Source organism: Mesitornis unicolor, unplaced genomic scaffold (assembly GCF_000695765.1).
Source record: "Mesitornis unicolor isolate BGI_N332 unplaced genomic scaffold, ASM69576v1 scaffold10112, whole genome shotgun sequence".
In the NCBI taxonomy this organism is placed as follows: Eukaryota; Metazoa; Chordata; class Aves; order Mesitornithiformes; family Mesitornithidae; genus Mesitornis; species Mesitornis unicolor.
Window position 1 is genome coordinate 52,143 of NW_010171232.1, and position 19,865 is coordinate 72,007.

The 19,865-nt window shown below is 36.6% G+C and overlaps 1 protein-coding gene across 1 annotated transcript in view; it reads right to left on the reverse strand.

Moving 5' to 3' along the window:
• The window catches only part of KCNMA1 (potassium large conductance calcium-activated channel, subfamily M, alpha member 1), a gene marked incomplete at its 5' end in the record, with an annotated part of 198,421 nt that overhangs the window by 40,406 nt on the left and 138,150 nt on the right, over nt 1-19,865 (reverse strand). Inside the window, 3 exons of the mRNA XM_010179972.1 lie at nt 7,011-7,203; nt 10,434-10,658; nt 13,384-13,507. Coding sequence (XP_010178274.1) covers nt 7,011-7,203; nt 10,434-10,658; nt 13,384-13,507 — 542 coding nt within the window. The remainder of the gene's footprint in view (nt 1-7,010; nt 7,204-10,433; nt 10,659-13,383; nt 13,508-19,865) is intronic.

Genomic DNA, 19,865 nt, shown 5'->3' on the forward strand with positions numbered 1-19,865 from the left:
AGAAATTATGTGCATGTTACAAAAAGGTAATACTAAGTTATTTATCACAGTGACCTAATCTTCAAATACTGGATTTTTTTTAATGAACAAATGGTGATGTGGGACATGTGCTTGGAAGTTAGGATACCCTTATCTCATTTTTCAGTTATTAGCTTCAATACTTAGGATGGTCAGCCTTTGTTTTGAAAAATAATAATGAAACTGAACTACAACAAACATTTCAAAATTCAATTAGTTAAACACTAACCAACCAACAAAGTAGAAAATTTTATTAGTTGGATGATTATTTTTGCCATTTACAACAACTGATGTTTGCAAAAATACAAGAAGCATTCAGAAACACACAGCATAAAAACATCCTTAATCAGATGTAATCCCTATACTAACAACCTTGACAAACAAAAAACCCTGATGCAATGCAAAATACTTGCCATTTTTGCAAAGGTAACTGGTATTGATATTGTCTAGGAGGAAATGTTTCAAAACAGCTGTGTGATTTATGAAATTATGAGCTATCTTTGAGTATAACAAGCATTCTGCAGCCTAAATTACATTGATTTGTAAAGACACACAATAATTTAAGTGTTTAAAAGATTAAAGTTAATGTCATAGCTCGCTTTGACATTTTAAAAAAAATACCCTAAATCTTTCATTTTTTGCCAGCACTATTCATTTATTTATTTTTAATATTACATCTACATTTAATATTCTACATTTACTTATATGCTTTCCTAAGAAGGTTAAGTAACTTCTTAAACTCTGAAATTATTTAGCTGGTTTAAGTAGAGTTTGACCTTCTGTATTTGAAAGTAAAGTTCTTTATTTCTACGTTTTCATGTAATATAACAAATTAAACATAGGAAACAGTGTGGGAGTTGCTACAGAATATTGAATTCCATAACAGTCTAAAAAAGTAACTGTATCTATGTTTATCAAACCCTATATTCTGAAATATTCACTTAAAAACTTAATCTTCTGATTATAAAATCAGCAGAATAAGATTCAACATTCACAAAAAACAATCCTCCTTCAGGAAAGAAACTCTTGTTTTACAATGCAACAAACACCTCTAAAAGCATTACAATACAGTTATCTCTGAAAGCAACACAAAATCTTTGCTAACCAAGCTTTTCAAACAGTATTTCTCTTTTCCCCTTGTTTAAAAAATTTCTCTCATTTCAATCCTGATAATATTATTGTTGTTCTCTCTCTTTTGCTAACATTTCAGAGATAAAACAATCAAGAATAATTGATTGGTAGAGGTGAAAAAGAATATATTACCTGCAAACACAATGGAATGTAGATCTCAAATTTGTTTTAATAGGAAATTTCTTGCAGCAGATTGCAAGACTAAATCCATCAAATATAGCAATAATTTAAGATTGTGAAATAAATCTAATAAAATTCAATGGCTAACTGGTTTTGCCCTTTCAATTGAAGTTTAAGCCCGTTGCAACAAAAAAAATGATGATGAAGTCGCAAGTGATTTTTAAATGAACTGGATCAAATGAAACTAAACTTGTATAAGGTTATGCTAGCTTGTGTAATCTGTTACACTTGAAAGTCAGAGTGTAAAATTCTGAGTATGTTTGCCTGATTTTATAGGATTTTCCTCAGAAGAATCTTGCCATGATGTATATGAGATGTATTACCCAGGAGTTCATCCCCTCTTTATTTTTTTCTCTTTATTCTTTCTTGTTGGAGGATCTATTACACGAACTGTAAATGGAGGCCTTAAAAAGATCTCTCATGTGTTGAAATACTGTTCCTAGGGAATATTCTCCTAAGTTGAAGTCATTCAGAAAACAGCTGCAATTGTTACTATGCTGAGATACATCTACCCTGTTGTCCTGTGATCTGTCTTGTAATGTCCGTAGAAAAAATGTTACTATGCAGCCTCCCCTTTCTGTACTTTAAACCTGCTTGAAGCCATAAGATCACTTTTCTTTATTGTTTAGTAAGTGTTTTTAAATGAAATGTACTGCTTTTATTATATAGGACTCAAAATAAGACCTAAATCACTATACAATAAAAGAAAATTATTGAGTTGGATATCAAAAGTTACTATCCAGAGGCTACTCTGGTACAGTATTTATAAATCTCTAAACAGTTAATTATAATTGTCTTTCTGGTTTTTGGGAAAGAAGTCAAATAGCAGTTTCGGTTACAACTGAGAAAAATATTTTGTGTTGGGCGCTGTTGATCTGGTGGATAAAACAACAAGTAAAATTCCCACAATGTAATACTCTGAAAGAAAATACAAGAAACATGAAAAACCACATGGGAACAATCAATAGATGCTACTTGAAAAAAAAGGATGGAAAGGTCAACAGAATGAGGGGAAAGGAGAATTACTGGAGCTCTCCCAACATAACTTCCAAGGCAGAGCCGATCCCAGACTCAATTTTCCTGGGTGCTTTGGAAAAATGTTATGGCTAGGGAGCACAAACACATAACATGGATCTAATATTCTTTATTTTTCTCTTCAAAATAATCCCCTGACCCTCACTTTGTATTTGAGGGGACAGAATGAGAATCAGGAAGGCTCAAGGGATAATAAAAAACAAATCCCCAGTACCTGAAGGTGACTTTTTTCCTAGGAAAACAACCAGTCAACATCTGTAGGAGGAACTGTAAGCTGAAAACAGGACTTCCCTTGTCACAAGTAAGATATCTGACTGAGTTTGTGAGTCATTTTTTGAAGAGATGGGCCAAGCTCCAACTTTACAGCATTTTGCATCTCAGATGGTATCTTAATGAAAACAATAGTTTGCCACAGCTTTCACTTTGGCCTTTCTGTTCTTGGAATCCAGGTCTCCCAAAGGCACCAAACTTCCTTGACAATTTCCAAAAGCTCATTTTCAGGACATTACAGTCTGCACCCCTAACCTCTAATAAGCATAAGGAGTTGCCCTGTCAGTTTTGAAATAATCGATGCAGACAACACAGGTCCAATTTGAAAGAGTTTCTTGTTCTTTCTGAGTAGAATTACACATATTTTATGGAAAGGAGACTAGCAAATCCTTCCAGAACAGTTGGTAAGCTTTTCCTTCTCAGGAAGGCACCTTGCTTCCATTCACAGTTCTGTGTAGTCATGTGTTTGTTCATATGCTGCTAGACAGCTGATGACAGAGATTTGACAACTTATATAGTTTACTGTCATCTGCTCTGGGTACTCCAGGGTCCTTTGTAGCTCTGGTCCAGAATATTTTTTTTTTCCTATGCCTTGGAACTGTGAGCTATTTTTTTCTTCTTTGGGAAGTTAAGGCAGAGGACTCTGTTTGGTTAAGATCCAACTATGGAAGGATTACTTAGGACTCAAGGCAGGCAGATCAGAGGACAAAAGTCTTGTCATACTATTTATAGAAAGTCCAGATAATTAATGCTACCCAGTCCAAAAGTCTGGGAATATTTTAACAGTATGAGGAGGTGCTAGCAAGTATTTGTTCCTACATGAGAACTGCTGTTTGTATTGAGTTCATCTTGAACTAGTAATGAGAAAGTCCTTTGTTGATATAAACCAGACTAATTCAGTAGACTTGCTTTCAGCAGTCAACTTAATCCATTGGGAATTGGTTGCTTTATTGTTACAAAACTTTCCCTATCAGGAAGGCTTGCTATCTAATGGTCACCCTTCCATTACTTCTGCAAGGCCTTTCCTCTCAGATTGCATCTGGGTTCAGTTGTCAGTGCAATGCTACATCCTTGGTTAGAAAGGGCATGTTTGGATGGATTTAGAAGGTTGGCTTGTGATGAATGTTTATAAATCTAGGGCTGGAAGTGACTTTGGTGCTAAAGCAGATGACAAGGGTGAGGCTTTGGGGAAAAAGGAATTAAATCCCCAAATTTGTGGGTTATTTGTCTGAAAAAAGGAATTATAGATATGGCCCTCTACTTCAGCACTGGCAATGACTATGGCTTATCTGATGGTTAAATTGAATTTGCTTTTTATGACACACTTCTTGTATTGGTGTTACCTTTTGTCTGACACTGGAGTGAGATAATCACAAAAACTGTACAGATTCTTGTGCATTCAATAACCTATCAATTAAATGACTGTAATTTTTTTATTTTTCAGAGGAATAAACATAAATTACATATCAGATTTTCATATGAGACTCTACTGTTTAGTGACTACAGAATTATACTAGCTTATTATTTAGACTAGCAAGGGTAAAATTATACTGTTAATTCTCTCACATAATACCTTGCAGCTGAGCCCATACATTTCTCAGGCTGCTCACACACTTTGTTTTATTTCTTCTCTTTAAAACACTCTGTCACAGGTCAACTGACATTTTTCCACACATCCAGATTTTCTAATGTCAGTGTTTCCTATGATCAGTAATAGAAGTCACATAAATGGACAGCACAGAACACTTTCACGGAATGAAAGTAAGGAATGTCTTAATTGAAACTCATACATTCAGATACAGAAAAATTCAGACTGGCAATACTTAAGGTTTGTACCAGCCAATGTGTTAGGATAAGTAAGTCAAACAATACACGAATGTTTAAGCAAATATAAAATGGCAACCTTCTGCAAATAAAGGCACTTAATCCCCAGTAAGGAGCTGTGAGGTGGTCCTACTATGCTGCTTGTTGACCAGCAAAAGTTGAATCACCTGGTTTATATAATTATGATAGTTGTGTTCACCATATGTTAAAGCTGCATTTCATAGCCAGAAATGTCACATTGGATATAATTTCCAGTAAAGTTTGTGCTGTCTATTGATGTAATTGCCTCTGACAGTCTAACCATTGTACTCAAGGTCTTTCAAGAAAATTTACTGTACTGAAAGAAATGCAACTAATTCAGGAGTTCTGGATACCATAAGCAGAGAATTTACTGGGAAGATAATTATTTTCTGGAGCAACTGGTTTTAGAAGAATCCCTCCCTAGTCAGTGTTCCCAGCTAAAACAGACTGCTGGTCACCTGCCTTATGTTATGCCCTGTTTCCCTAGAAAAGCTAGAGTCACCTCTTTTTTTACATGCACACAGATATTTACCTGAAAAAATGGCCATAATTTCTGAGTATGTGCTAACTTATTGTGCCTCTGCTGCTCTACATCAGCAACATTGAATAGGGTTGAAGGGATTTGGACCATAGCCCAAGTCTATACTTCCTAACCTGTAGGGTCTATGCTGTAGCAGCAATCTAGATATTATAGAATCATAGAACAATTTGGGCTGGAAGGGCCATCAGAAGGTCTCTAGTCTGACTTTCTCATCAAAGCAGGGTCAGCTATGATGTCAGCTCAGGTTCTTCAGTCAGGTCTTGAATACCTCTGAGGATGGACAGTAAAAAATGTTCATATAATGCACAAGACAGTTATATTGTTAGGCTTTTCCATCCTCATTCAGAGATGGTCTAAGATCCAGTGTACTCCTGGAGGTAAAATACAACAGCCAAGTGTTGGAAATATCACTAACGTCTGAGCAAAGGCATAAGAAGGAAATTCTCTCAGACTGCCAGTGCTCAGGAAGAATAAAGAAGGGAGGAAAAGGGTGAGACAAACAGATACTATTTCTTGGTTATTTTAATTATGTGTGATAGGAGACTGAGAGACACCCACCAAATAGCCAATAGCCTGCTAGTGAAAGTACACATTTGGTTTTGAAACACAAATTTCAAATCTCGGTCTAAATCAAAAAAACAAGGAACCTCCATGCCCATTTTCCACTTCTACAATGGTTTTCCTAACCATGACTATAAGTTATCATAGCATGTGCAAGTCTGTTTCACAAATTTTTAAAGGAAGAACTCTAAAATATTTACAGTAGTATTGTTTCTAGGCCACAGATTTGAAACTTCAGACACCTATGGAATTGAAAAACACTCCCTTCATCCTCCAAATCTAGTTGTTATCCAGAGAATTACTAAACCTGACTTTGAAAATTTAAAACTTTCTGTTTCCTGATACAATGTAATTCTAGTATTAATTTCCACAGTTTTATTGCTGATTCTAAGAAAGAGTTTTCCACATTCAAGAAGTTTCCATATTCAAGAAGTTGCACTACTGCCTCTGATGTTTGGCTCCTAATTCTTATTTCCTGATTAGAGTGTAAAGAAGAAAAGCTGAACTTAGTCTTAGTTCTCACAGTCCTTCAGGGAAAACTATCTCTAGGTCAGGCTCACAGGGAAATTGCAGACCAAAGCACTATCCTTTGTACACCTACATTTATAGCAGAGCTAGATCCAGAGGGAATATTTACTGCAGCACTTAATAGGCTTATCAAAGGTAGGACTTCAGATGCATAATCTGCAAGACCCTTCAGGGATGGGAAGATGATTGTTTTTACACTGATGGTCTTTGCCAGGGTGCTTATGACTGCTTTGCAGCTGCTTTGCACAGGCACAGTTGGTGTAAAATAGCCTTTGGCTACCTATGAATCAGTCCCCTACTCTCAGCAAAGACTGAAGGATTTTGTGTAATGTCCTTAAATGGGATGAGTACACGTCAAAGCATGGGAAGAAATCAGCTTTGAGTTAATTCTAAGTGGCTTTTTGACCAAGAAGGCACAGGAACAATAAAGACAATTTTAAGTTCTTGTTCCTTTTACTTTTTGGCCTGTATTACTCAGCTCTTTCTCTCTGTGGTTGCAATGTGCTTCATATAAAAAAGAAATCTTGTTAGGCAGAGGCTTCAGGTATTTCAAAGTGAGTATGAGTTAGCTTTGGCTATATAAACATAACTGCCCTGGTAAGAAAGCAACAGAGCAGGAGAGGGTAAGAAAGCAATGATTTTATATATATTATAGAAAAATTTAAAAATAAGAAAAAAATGTCAGTTTGACGTTCATTCATTTTTCCTCTGCAAGATGTGCTTTGTGATGTAGCAGAGAAGCTACGTGACTGTCCCTTTAAAAGCCATCACACCAATCAGCAGGTTTAACTGTCAAGCAAGCTGATGTAGGGCTCTTTGAATTACTGAGTGAGGGATATTCTTCCTGCCAGGTCCTGTCCCCTGTAGGCACTGCAGAGAAGTATTATAGGGCAGTCCTTACCTTGGGAATTAGCCTGTAAGACCCCAATGCTGTCATCAAACTGCATAGATTTGATGTTGAGTGACGCCAAGATGCATTCCTTGTCCTGCAGCGAAGCATCATCAATATTATTCTGATTGGCTGACAGGATAACGCACATGTCGCAGAGGTTGATGTTGACAGCCCTTAAATCAGCCCGACTTAATGGCGTACCCTTCGGCACAGAGAAAAAAGCGGCGGGGGGGGGAGGGCATGAGAGGAAAAAAAAAAAGAAAAACAAATTAAAGATTGAGAAGGAGCTTTGGGAAATTATTTAACAAGTATCTTTTTTATGCTCTGACATTAAGCTGGTCTAACTATGTGCCAGGGAATAGGAGATGTGTGCTAATCTAAAGGGTAGTTGGTGCTGATGGCAGCATTTTAGGTTCAGTCTCAATACTCAGTCAAGCTATTACTAACAAACAAGAAACAGGAATAATGCCAGCATTCTACATCTCATCGGTGACTTGAAATTGTCTTGATTTAAGTTGCTATCATGTGGCAACCTCTGGCTCTCTGAATATAACAAGGGGTGTGTTTTAAATGTCTATTTATCTACTACTAAGTCAGAATGGTCTTGGGCAAAAGAATAGCAATTTAAACAGGAAGGCAGTATGTGTCCTACACATTTGAAATGCAATCAGGATAAAGCTATTTTTTTCTACCTGAAGCAATACACAAAAAAGGTTAATCCTTTTCAATCCATGCTTTTTGTGCTTCTAGAAGGAAAACACACTGATCTTCAAAGTTGTGTGATTAAACCCTTTGAAACAGTGACAAGACTTTATCTTAATGGGCACAACTCATGCAACATTCTCTGCTTCCACAATTCTCAATCAGAGAATGAGATAATTAAAATGAAATGTTGTGGTAGTCCGCGGGGTTTTTTTGTAGTTAACACAACTGAGATATGACACTTAACTCATTATGCTTTGTTTGAAGATGACATTTGCCTTTCACATCCAACAGTCCACATCTCTAGTTACAGAATATTAAGCCTATGTCACAGGGTTTACAAGGTCCAGGAAAAAAAAAAAGCTTTTTTATGGAAACTAGATTCTGCTCTGCTGCCTCACACGGTTTGGTACCCAAAGACCCTAATGATGATGAGGAGACTAAGCTGTCCCCTTGTCACACAGCGACTTTCCTAAAACTGAGTCAAGACCCTACTCTTCCATCGCCTGATCACTCACAGTGAACGACTCCTGAACTCCACTGAGACTATTCAATGCAAAAGTGAATTTAAAATCCACAAAGCGAAGGCAGAGCTCAACTTTTATTCAGTGAATGCCACCCAGTTTCTGGTACCAGCCTGACTACTCCACATTCCTTTCAATAATTTGAGGCATAAAACCTTGTGGAAAACATTATATATTGAATAGATATAATTTAGTTATAAAGTACTCAAAAGTTAGGATATGATTATTCCTGCCACCTTAATTCTGCCCTTTGTGTCTGTACAGTGCACCAAGTGAAGCAGGATTCCTGTGGGGAAAAATAATATGCAATCATGTAATTAATTAAAGGCTTACTACTAATGATTTTATGCAAAGGGACAGAATTAAGGCTGCCTGAGGATATTTAAAATTGGAATTTGCTCACTTTCTAAGAGTTTACTCAGCAGCTTAAATGCATCTTTTAATATAGACTTTAAATGAAATTTCCACTTTTTTTTAAAACTAGAACAAATGTTTTTATATTCAGCTGTAACTACATCCCGATCAGATATCAGGAGCAAGTTTTACCTCGTGAACTAAAGCACAGAGAAGCAGGAAATTAGCTTGAGTGGCCTCCCTTTAACACATGATTCCTACCAGTATGACCTCAGAAACTTTAGTACACTTTTAAATTGGCATAATTAGATAGAATACCACTGATATTTTTCACTTTGTATCACCACTTTGAACCAGATAGGCTAAACATTTTTTTAAAAAAAGAAAAAGCACTAATGAGGTCTGTGTTGTCTTCAGCACACTTGATTACTGCATAAGATAGAATTCCTTTACATATTCTTTATTTTAAAAGATGCATTAACTATTTAAGCTGTTTAACTTGAAATTAGTCCAAAACTACTCTAAATCTGGTTGCAAACCGGAGAATGTAAAGGTGGTGTACATTTCCTTAATGCCTCTTTGGAATTCAGAATCGAAACTTTAAAAATACACATTATAATGACAGATACACATTATATACTGGATACTTTGGAAGCAGTAGCTGGATTCTATCTATTGTGCTCCACAGTACAATAGTATTAATTTAATTCTGATTCCTTAGTCTTTAGCCTTCACAGTGACTGGAATTAAAAGGGATTGGCAGAAAGAGGAGGATATTAACTGACCAAATCTGATATTGACACCATTTTTGTGACAGCAGAGAATCTTGTGACACCATCTGTTGGATCAGTTTACAGAAAAAAGCCAAGGGCTAATAATAAAACTGCATTTACGGTAACAAAGACCTACAGCCTGAATTAATCAGAAAGTGAAGGTAGTCTTTCCATTCTAGAGCTATTTTACTGATTCTTCAGTTTAAGTTACATCCATCATTGATTTATTTAAGTGCTGAAATTTAATTATTAAGGACTGGTAAATTCATAATTTTTCATTCTGATAAAAACATACAAACTCGCTTTACTCTGTAACCTACAGTGCATTCTCTTTCATACTTATACTGCTAGCTCATTTCCCTTCTGCCTATGTGTGTGTGGGTCATTTATAGCTATGACCACCTAAGATGACTAGCTCGGGTGGTTTCATTTGTTTGTCCTGGAGCTGTTTCTACATTTTGGGCACATGGGTAATTATAATGATATATAGGAGAAAAAAAGACCTTTGAATTGTGGTATTAGTGGTTGTCCCTACAAAAAATCAATAGGAGCTTTTCATTGATTTCAAAAGGGTCAGGGTTTTGCCATACTTCCATACATGAGTATGGCAGGACTCTGAACTGAAATGCTATGGCAATGTTCCTTATAAAGTAGGCCAGCCTACAGGAAGGTTTTATGAATATAGTTAGATATTGTGTAGATAGAGTAACAGTATTTTCTTCAAAGGTTTTGTGGGTATAAATTCATAAATAATGTCATAAATAACTACTGTCATTCTGTCAGGGAAATCACAACATCACAACTGGCTGCATGCAGTGCACTACAGTGAATGTTCAATATATAACACAGCTAATACATTTGATAGCAGCTGAAATTCATCCGATGAGGAATCCGATTTCAGCAAATATCTTCTAATAAGGTCTCACAGGGCTCTGTTTTCATAGACACAGTAAAGGAAAAATCTAAGTCCTCAGGCCTATAAGTAGACAAAAGTAAAAAAGCCTAAGATCAAAGTCAATATGAATTTGTCCAGTTGGTGTCCTAAATAACAAATATCAATAACATGGCTTTGGACTTACAGGCAAGATTGAAACCTTGGGGAAGTTATGCAGTGTCTCCCATTCCCTTCTCAGGTATTCAAGTGAACCCACAAAAACAATGTGCTTGAGCTCATGGTAGTGAAAGTTGCTGGCTCGTAATGGCATCACTAAATTCCTTAATCCAATCAAAGCAGATTTAACATCCCCAAATATGCAAACGACTACATGCCCACTTAAAACTGTCATCGCTGCTTCACTTCGAGTCTAAAAAAAAAACAACAAACAAAAAACAGAAAGACAAGGGAGAAATGAAACAAAGGGAAGCTTAAATCATATACTGAGTTTTAAAACGGAAAAACACAACTGCCAATACTGTTCATGCACAAAGACGCAGTTTGAAAATAGCTGTCTGTTTTACCATTATTTATCCTTCAATAAACATGCTCAGCAGAAGAAAATAGGACTGGATTAAATTCTGGTCCTCTACACATTTCTACACATGTGGTTTAAGACTTTGGTTACAATCAAAGTCCTATGCATTTAGCTAAGAACAGAATTTGAACTACTACGCATTTAGCCATTAGAAGGATTATAGAAAAGAGATGAAAAACTATGCCTTAGCTGACAAATCACTAGTGGGTTTTTTCAGGACCAATTTGAAAAGGAAAATGAGACTGCCTAGTGGTCTTAGTAAGCCACTATATGCCTACCATACTCCACAGGAGCTTCTCTCAGAAAGAAAAAACTAGTGTGCAAGATCATGACGAATAGTAACTTCTCAAGCCCACTGGAATTCCTCAATTGTTGAACAGATAGAAAAAGTCTCATGGAGAACATTTGAATGAACAGAATTATCTTCTTGTCTCTGTGACAAGAACAGATTTTTGCACTAATTTAATCAGTGGTAATGTCAGTTGAGCAGGCAACTCAAATACTAAGATGATTAAATAAAGTAATTAGAAAAAAAATGACTTTCCTTTCTGGAGCCAGTCTTAGCATTATTGCACTCCATCAAGTAGCTGCAGATCCACTGATATCATATTGCCAAGAAGTTGTACAATTATGTAGAAGTTTTGTCAGTGAATGAAACTAAAACAATGGTGAACTGCAAAATTTTCCCCTCTTATCCATAGTTTATGTTCCTTTTCTAAATTATGGAAGCATGATAAAGTGCAATACAGATTGGAACATTCAGCAAAAGTGTTCACTATGTAAGAAGAATGGGAACTCTGATTAGATGTTTTCTCATCAGTTAAAAAACATATGAGCTCTCAGTTTTTCTGGGGCAATTACACTGATTTTTATTCAACTCTATCAAGAGAGTAGTCTTGGCCCTTTGAACAGCAGAACACAGGAGTGAATACTCAAGTGAAGCATGTAAGTTGTCCCATGCCTCCCTCTACGGGTCAGGAATACTCAGACTTTACAAGACAGAGACCAAGTCTTGAAAGAAACTACATAAAAAATTTCACTCTACAGTCACTGATCTGTGTGTAGTCACATACATTTGACTGTATGTCAAAAAAGTTCTTACTACCTGATACTGCTGGAATCTCGCAGAGCCAAAACAGATCCTGTGCAGAAAAATGAATTCTTTTGTGATTAAGGCATCATCAAGTATCAATTAGAAGACAACTTGGGAAATCCCATAATCTTCAAATTATTTACTAATTTGCACTTGTGTGGTCTCTAAGGACAGTGTTAAATTTGCATGAATATGAATGTAGACATAAATTGTGTACAGTAAGTTTGAAAAGGTGTAAGACAGCATTTTGCTGTCAGTGTCTTTATTGGTGATGATGCATGAAGCAGAAAGGACCCGGCCAGACTTACGGATTCACAGGCTATTATGGGGGAGAACCGAGACAGCATCACCAAGAGGTGAAAAATGAGGCGCTCCACAGTGCTGTTTTTGGAGAAACACTTTTCAAAGTGGGACAACATGTAAAGGTGGTCTGCTAAAATGTGTTTAGAACACGAAGGCAGATTTCTATTTCTATGTCTATTACAAAGTATTGTACAGCAGGGCTGCCCCTCCTTGCCAGCTGAATACATAAAATGCATACTATTTAAAGCTGTTCAGTCAAACTCCATCTCACAGCTCAGTCTCTAGAATTTGGAATTTACTTGCTTGACTGTTTAAACACCAATATTGAAAATCTAGGCAATGTCATGGTTATTACAGAAGCCCCTGAGGAGAAGTGGAGACAAGCTTTTAACCCCTGATTGCTAAAATAAACTGGGGCTGTCACCATCACCGGCTACACCAGGCCACAGTGCAGGAAAATCTAAGAGAGCAGGCTCAGCTCTATGAAGTGTGACAAAGTGAAGATCCACTAGGGAGTTCATTTCAAATATCATCAGTTTTGCGTATGAGATCTGGAGTTAGTTACTTGTTACTCTTAGGCATGAGTACATGAACACAAGTGGCACAAACTTTCACCAAGCAAAATAGACTGTGATAGGCCTTTTAAATGACCTGAGTCAGTTTGATGGTTTCCTCAGAAAACCAAGTGAAACATAGACTAGGCTCACTGCAACATGCTACAGAAGCAAAGTAGTAGTAATGCTTAATCTTAAGAGTGGAAAGTTTACATAAATAAATAAAAGATAATGCAAGGCAACACTTGCCTGTATTAGAATCATTACTGCCTTGCGTAAAGAGATAAATGGGGTACCTAAACCTTTAAATATTTCCAATCTTAATTCTCTAAAGATTTAAACTCAATATTTATGAAAATAATTGTCAATTTTGGACCAATTTTTGTTGTTGAACTTGGCATACAGACTTACATAATCATAATTCTTTAACCAAAATACTAGCTTTGATTTTTCTTTAACCAAAATACTAGCTTTGATTTCACCATGCTGTTTCAAATTTCAATACACTCAATTAAATGACAGTAGAGTTTAATCTATTAAGACATTAGACATCAATTCTATGGTTCAAATAACCTCTTTTCAAACACAACTTATCATCAATACCTACCAAAATGACCTTTTCAATGTCCTTGGCTGGACACCAATGAAACATCCCTGTAGAGTCATATTTTTTCACATTGGCATCCATATTGTCAATCTGCTCGTTGCCAGGAATTAACAAGGGGTCATGCCTGGGGAAAAACAAGTTGAGGACAAGATAAGTGGAAAATATTATGAATTATGAATGGAAAGATATCCCAAGAGCTGTGTACAAAGAGGGATTAAAGTAAAAAAATGTCGTGTATTACACTTTAACATGCTTTCAATGTGGGCACTTTTAAACAACAGCTGAAAAGAAAAAAACTGACAATTTTTAAATTTTGGGTGCAGTGTCAAAGATTTTCTATACTCTTTCTGCACCAATAAACATTTAATTTTAAACAAGGCTTTCTGACACCATCACATCCATAAAAGTTTTTCTCTTTCCAGTCCCACCCCTCCAAAATATATACTGGAGTTGCTATTAGCATCTGCAATGAAGTAGAAGGGATAGGAACAGAGCCCCATGCTGACTGACTGGCATAAGTATGGAAAGCCAATTACTTGCTTTTACCGCATACAACTTCTGACGTGATGCTCTTCGCAGTAAAAGCTTTAACAGGCTGCACTTTAAATATTTTAGCAATTTGCCCAATCATATTTTGCTTTTCCAAACTGAAGCCCTTTAAAGATTCAACAGTATGTCATTTTAGAGCACACTGACTAACAAATGCCCATATCTGGAATACATGATTTTAATACCAAACAACAATGTCCATTTCCTCTGACAACTCTACCTGTGATAACCTTCTAAGTGTTTTTGCAGCAAGACTTTAAAGCACAACGTTTCTCAAAGGAGAAGAAAATAAAAGAAACTTTTATAAACTTGCTATCCAGCAATATAGTTCCACTTAGGCATAAACACATACAGTTCTTTACTTTATATGCTAAGATCAAACATTGAGCTAAGTACTGACTCCAACACTCTCAGATGCTAGTAAGGACCCCAAAGTGATTGCATTACACAATAGCGTTAGAAGGAGGACCATATTTACAAGGCCAGGGTAAACTGACCCTAAAATTTCAAATTCAAGGAGGGAACAGATATTTGTCTGGCAAAACGACAGTCTTTACTTAAGGCTTTTGTCATGAATGCTTGAAATATCCTGATAAAGACTTGTAACATTTTAGAGGAATTATTTGCAATGTAAGAATATGCTAAGCACTCCAAGATAGGTAGCCAAAATTTAAAGCAGTTTGCCTTTCGAAGCCTGTTAAAGAAATGCCCATTTTGGCTGACCTCTCAGAACTGGAGAGTTTCCTGCTTTTAAAGCAGTCTGTAGTAAGAAACTCACTTCTGCATTGTTTACTAAAGCAAACTTTGAACTGTGTGTATGATACAGTTAAAATTACCCTGAATATAGTGCAATAAGTTATAATGCTGTCCTGGTTTGAGCTAAATAGAACTAATTTTCTATTTAGTGATTCTACTTTTCAGCTCAGTGTCTTCTAAGTGGCTGTACTTGCTGAAAATAACGGCATGTTTTTCCAGACAGTGTGTACTTCTACAAGTGATAATGACAAGGCCATTGTCTCACCATGGGTGCCGTATCTGCACCTATGGGGAGGAGCAGACCCAAAACTGACCAACTAGGTATTCTATCCCACATACATCATACTCAATATAAAGCCGAGGGATCACGAGGGTCTTGACCCTTCGTTCCAACTCTACCTTTCTCGATCCTTCCCTTCTCTTCTGCTCCTGCAGCGGCCAAGGTCTGAGCAGAACCCTGCTAGTTCATCTGCCTCTGATCCTGATTTGTGTGTTCTGCATCCTGCTCCCACCTGCTGCTGGGTCTGGTCTGGGACTTTTCCAGTGCCCTGCTCCGCAGAGCCTCTGGTTACATAATTGTCATTAGGGGATGTGGGAGGAGGATTTTATATTGGTTTTATATATATATTTGTACATATCTGTATATATTTAATTATGTTCGTATTTACATTATTAACCTGCAGTATTAGTACTATTGTTTCATCAAAACTGTTAGTTCTATTTTCCAACCCATCAAGTCTCTCTCTCTTATTCTCTCTCTCTTCCCCTCTGGGGAAGGGAGAGGGGTTAATAGAGAGCGTCTGTCCAGGATTTAGTGGCCAGCACAGCCCTAAACCATGACACATGCTTAAAACAGTTGTGCTTGCATGCCTAAGAAAGGTATGATTTCTAATTCCGCCAAGATGCTTAATATGCATAATTTTATAGCCTCTGATTATATATCCATTGAAATCAGTGAACAATTCTCATTCATTTCACTCAAACAGGGTCAACTGCATAGAAAGCAGCTTAAAAAAACTCAAGAAACTGTTAATATAGTGTTCCATTTAAACCAGAATCTTTTGATGCTTTAAGAAAACACAATGCACTACATGGCAAAGGCATAAGTCAGACTCATCTGGAAAAATAAACATTATGTTTTCAAAGTTTTTCAATTCACTCAACAAAGATACAGTTCAGTGCATTTCACTATCCACCCAGTGGCAGCAGAGGAGTCTCTTGGAACCTGCCTGAAGTCTCTGACCCTACTCCAGGTTTAGGAATGAAAGGCCGTGCTCCCTCTTTTGTGCAGGAGGAGGTGACTTCTTGGTGCAAAAGCAGTACCAAAGCATTTTGTTGAGGCAGAGGAAAGGGGGGGTTGTACTTGTTTAGTTTTATTTTAATTTCTAGGAAAAAATCTAGAAAAACATCATTTCTTAATCCAGTTGTCAGTGAACTGCAGTCATGGTAGTTTTGGCTGAGAGCTACCTGTGATGCTGTTCACTGGGCAATCCTTGCTGCTGATAGTTGTATGTGGCACAGTAAGGTCTGCAAGCATGGATACAGTTCCATTTGAATGTTCAAACAACATTTAGTTGTACTCTGTCCTAGATATTTTTTCTATGGAATGTGTTAGCTAAGTGTTTCAAAATAAGAAAGTTTGCCAGAAGGTTAGGAATCTTCAGGAGTTTTTCTTTCTGTTTTGTCTTTCTTTCCCCCCTAAACTTTCACCAGACATTTCTCCACGAGCCTTCCATAGCACAGCACTGAAACACAAGCACAGTCCTCTGATCAAATCACCCCCTTTTTCTTTCAGAATCTACATGCATATAGGAAGGAATTTTCATTTTCATTTTACTTTTCCCTTCATCAGTGGTAATTAGTGTGTGAGTTTTCTTTGGGTAAGGGGCCTTGCATCGTAAAAGGGAATATCCAAGGTAGCTTGCACCAAAGATTTATTAGAACTTACCTCAATGCTATATTTTCTAGTTATCTTAGGTTTAAACAGAAGTGTGCTATGGAAGGGGAGAAGAATGTGAATCATCGGATATAACTGCCTATTGAAGTTTTAGGTAACAAATTGTGATTTTTTTTTAATGTATACATGCACTTATTTGCAATATGATAAACTCTTTGGATCCTCTTCTTCACTGCTTGGAGTAAAGCAAGTGGGAGCCTTAAAAGAAGCAAACAGTATGGGTCACACAACAACAAAGTATGCTAATAGATATCATGGTATTACTTTTACTCTAGAGAATGGACTATTGCCTGAGAAGGAAACCATGATAAGACTATTTTTCAGAATCTATGGGGTTTTACATAGAAGTGTGTTTATTAAATTTAAATCTTCTAGGCTAAGATGTAATTTTAATCTCTCTTCAATCAATGATTTTTCATTTTCAGTAAAGTGATCCTTGAAAATGCCTATAGAGGTTGAATACTGATTACTAAGGTGCAATTTTGTTCTCAGATGTTAGAAGATATGTATTTAAGACATGTAAGGCTGATGTACTTAAAAACTGAATTGATCTTTGGCCTTTTTTAAAAAAAATGTTATTTTATGAAGTAATAGAGTAATATAATAATATTACTACTTTGGACGTACACGCTTTCATTAATCTGATGATCTAAACCTGTTCTGCAAATACTGAAAATTAATTAAGACAGACACACAGAGGCCAAGGCTGTCAAATCTGCCTAAGGGGTCTGGACACCCTCTTCCCATTGAAATTCATATTACACAAACCATTACAGTTGTTGTCCTTATAGCCAAATCAAGGACTGAATATTTCTAGACCCTCTCTGTTGCCCTCACCATTAAAGATGGCCCTGTTAAGCCATGCTTGAGTCACATTGGGAGGTTACTGCAGGAATACTTGTATTAGTGCTGCAGCTATTATAGGCTCTAGGGCTGTAAAGTCATCTGCTTGAAAAACACTTGAAAAATTAAAACTATAGAAAGAAAAATACTTTCTATCAATTGAAATCCAAGTGTTTACTTTAAAGACCAAAGCATTTTGTCATTTGTGAGCAGCTACGAAAATACAGGCACATATATATATATATATATTTATGTAAGTATATATATGCATGTATGTATAGCATCCATGGCAGAAAAGGAGCAAAAGTTAAACTTCTCTCATCCATAACTCCAGTTTAAAAATAGCTTTCTGGTTCTTATGGCAGATATTACATACGCATGAACTAAAATGAAGAGCAAAATACCATCTTTTCAAGGTTTTGAAGAACATATAATGCCACTTATGATCAATTAAACTTGAAAACGACGCTAAATGCCAAGCTACAGCAGCAACCCCAAAAAGCCTGCCTGGAAGACAACAGCCTGAAGCAAAACCATAAATCCTATTCCAGCAAACCTACTGTGAGGAAGTCAACATTACCTTTTAAAGAGCACTGCTTTCCTAGCACACATTTATAACTACTGCAAACTTATTTACTTGGGAGTTTTTGAATCTGGAACTTGTGAGTAATGACTGGGGATGGACAGAACTGAAAAGGCCATTGGAGTCAAATGGCTGCCTCACTAAACAACTACTGTTTAGCATATCCTTGGGTTTTGTCACATTTGTCTCAATACTCCTGCTATCACTCATATGCAATTGAGCATTAGAGCTATATACCCTCATTGATTTGCTTCGTATGTTGAGCACTGGGAACAAGAATACTATATAACCAGTAAGGAATCTTGTATTGTTTGAAAATAAACTAATCTGTTAGTCTTTGCACATCAATAAAACAATTTCACTGCTAGTTTTTATTCTGCCCTATAATAAAATTCTTCTTATATAACATCAATGGCAAAATACCCCTGGAATACCTCTTTTACCTGTGTCTGTTAAAATCTGCAATTATGCCTTTCTCAGGTAGGTATGATTTAAGTGGATTTTGCCCACATAAAAATATATTTTGCAGTTTCCTGCTTACGATACAGAATCTTGAAACTCACTTTGTGTGTGGGCCAGGAATTTTAAGTTTTCCTACCTGACTTTGTATGTGGATGTGTGTTTGTGAGTGTATGCACACACATACTTAAATTTAGAAGAAAGGAGTGAGTTTGCTGAAGGTAAGATTACAACTGAAGACACACTAGAGAATGTCTCATGCCTTTGAAATTTCTCCTACAACTACCCTAACAAATTGTGGCAATTAACATGCTGTTAGTGTTAGATGTATGCAGCCAGTGCAGGTGCTAATAATTGAAAAAGCATTTAGAGCTTTTACACCCTGGTTGAATATTTCATGATGTGCTGCATGTTTCACTATTTACTCAGTGGGCCTCTGTCACTTCAATCTTCTCTGACTGCTTTGACTGGAGCTATAAAGCTCAACCATGATAGAGTGACGGCTTGTCACAGGCAAACTCCACTGACTCCAGCAGCTCGCTGGGACTAGCTGTGAAGGTTGTCACGACATTCTGATGGAATTCAGCAAATGTTTTGTGACTAATACACTCAACATTTGTCGGCTACTATTAGCCATTCCCTGTGACCCTCTGCAGTCTGTGTGGATGGCATTAAGTTGTAATGAGAATTTGTTGCCTGTGTGTGTTACGCTAATGACACTCTCTTACTTATCTTTCCTTTCACAGGTTAATCTGCAACGAAATTTGTAAGGAGTCAGTGCCCATATGTATGGGGCTTTAGAGAAGAAAACCTAGTGCGACAAGAGAAAGAAAACCTCCATTTTACTGTTCAATGCTTTCATTGTCACATTCAGAAGCTATCCTAATACTGACTGCAATCTCACACTGTCTGACTTTTTTCCTAAATCTACAAAGAATATACCTAACACAGTGGTTGGACCTAGTGCCTTCTGCAAGGTTATGGGCTGAATTACAGTGCTAAGAATATCAACAATTCTCCTTCCTTCCCTTTCACTCTGCCCAGATGTTACTGAAGTTTTTTTTTATCTTCAGAAGCCTTATTGAAGAGTTCACATTAATTTATCAAGACTACTAAGGACACTGATATAGAGCTGTTTACTATAAGAATTTTGCTCATTAAAGTATCTGATACCTCAGGACATGCTCAGAATACGCTTCTGAAGTATGAATCCTCTCACATAGAAAAGTAACAAAATAGTTAACTTTTAGACTTTTATATGAGCAATTTAATGAAGGGAAGACAAGGCACACAGCCAATGTATCTTCTGGTTTTAATATTTCCCATTTGTATCTA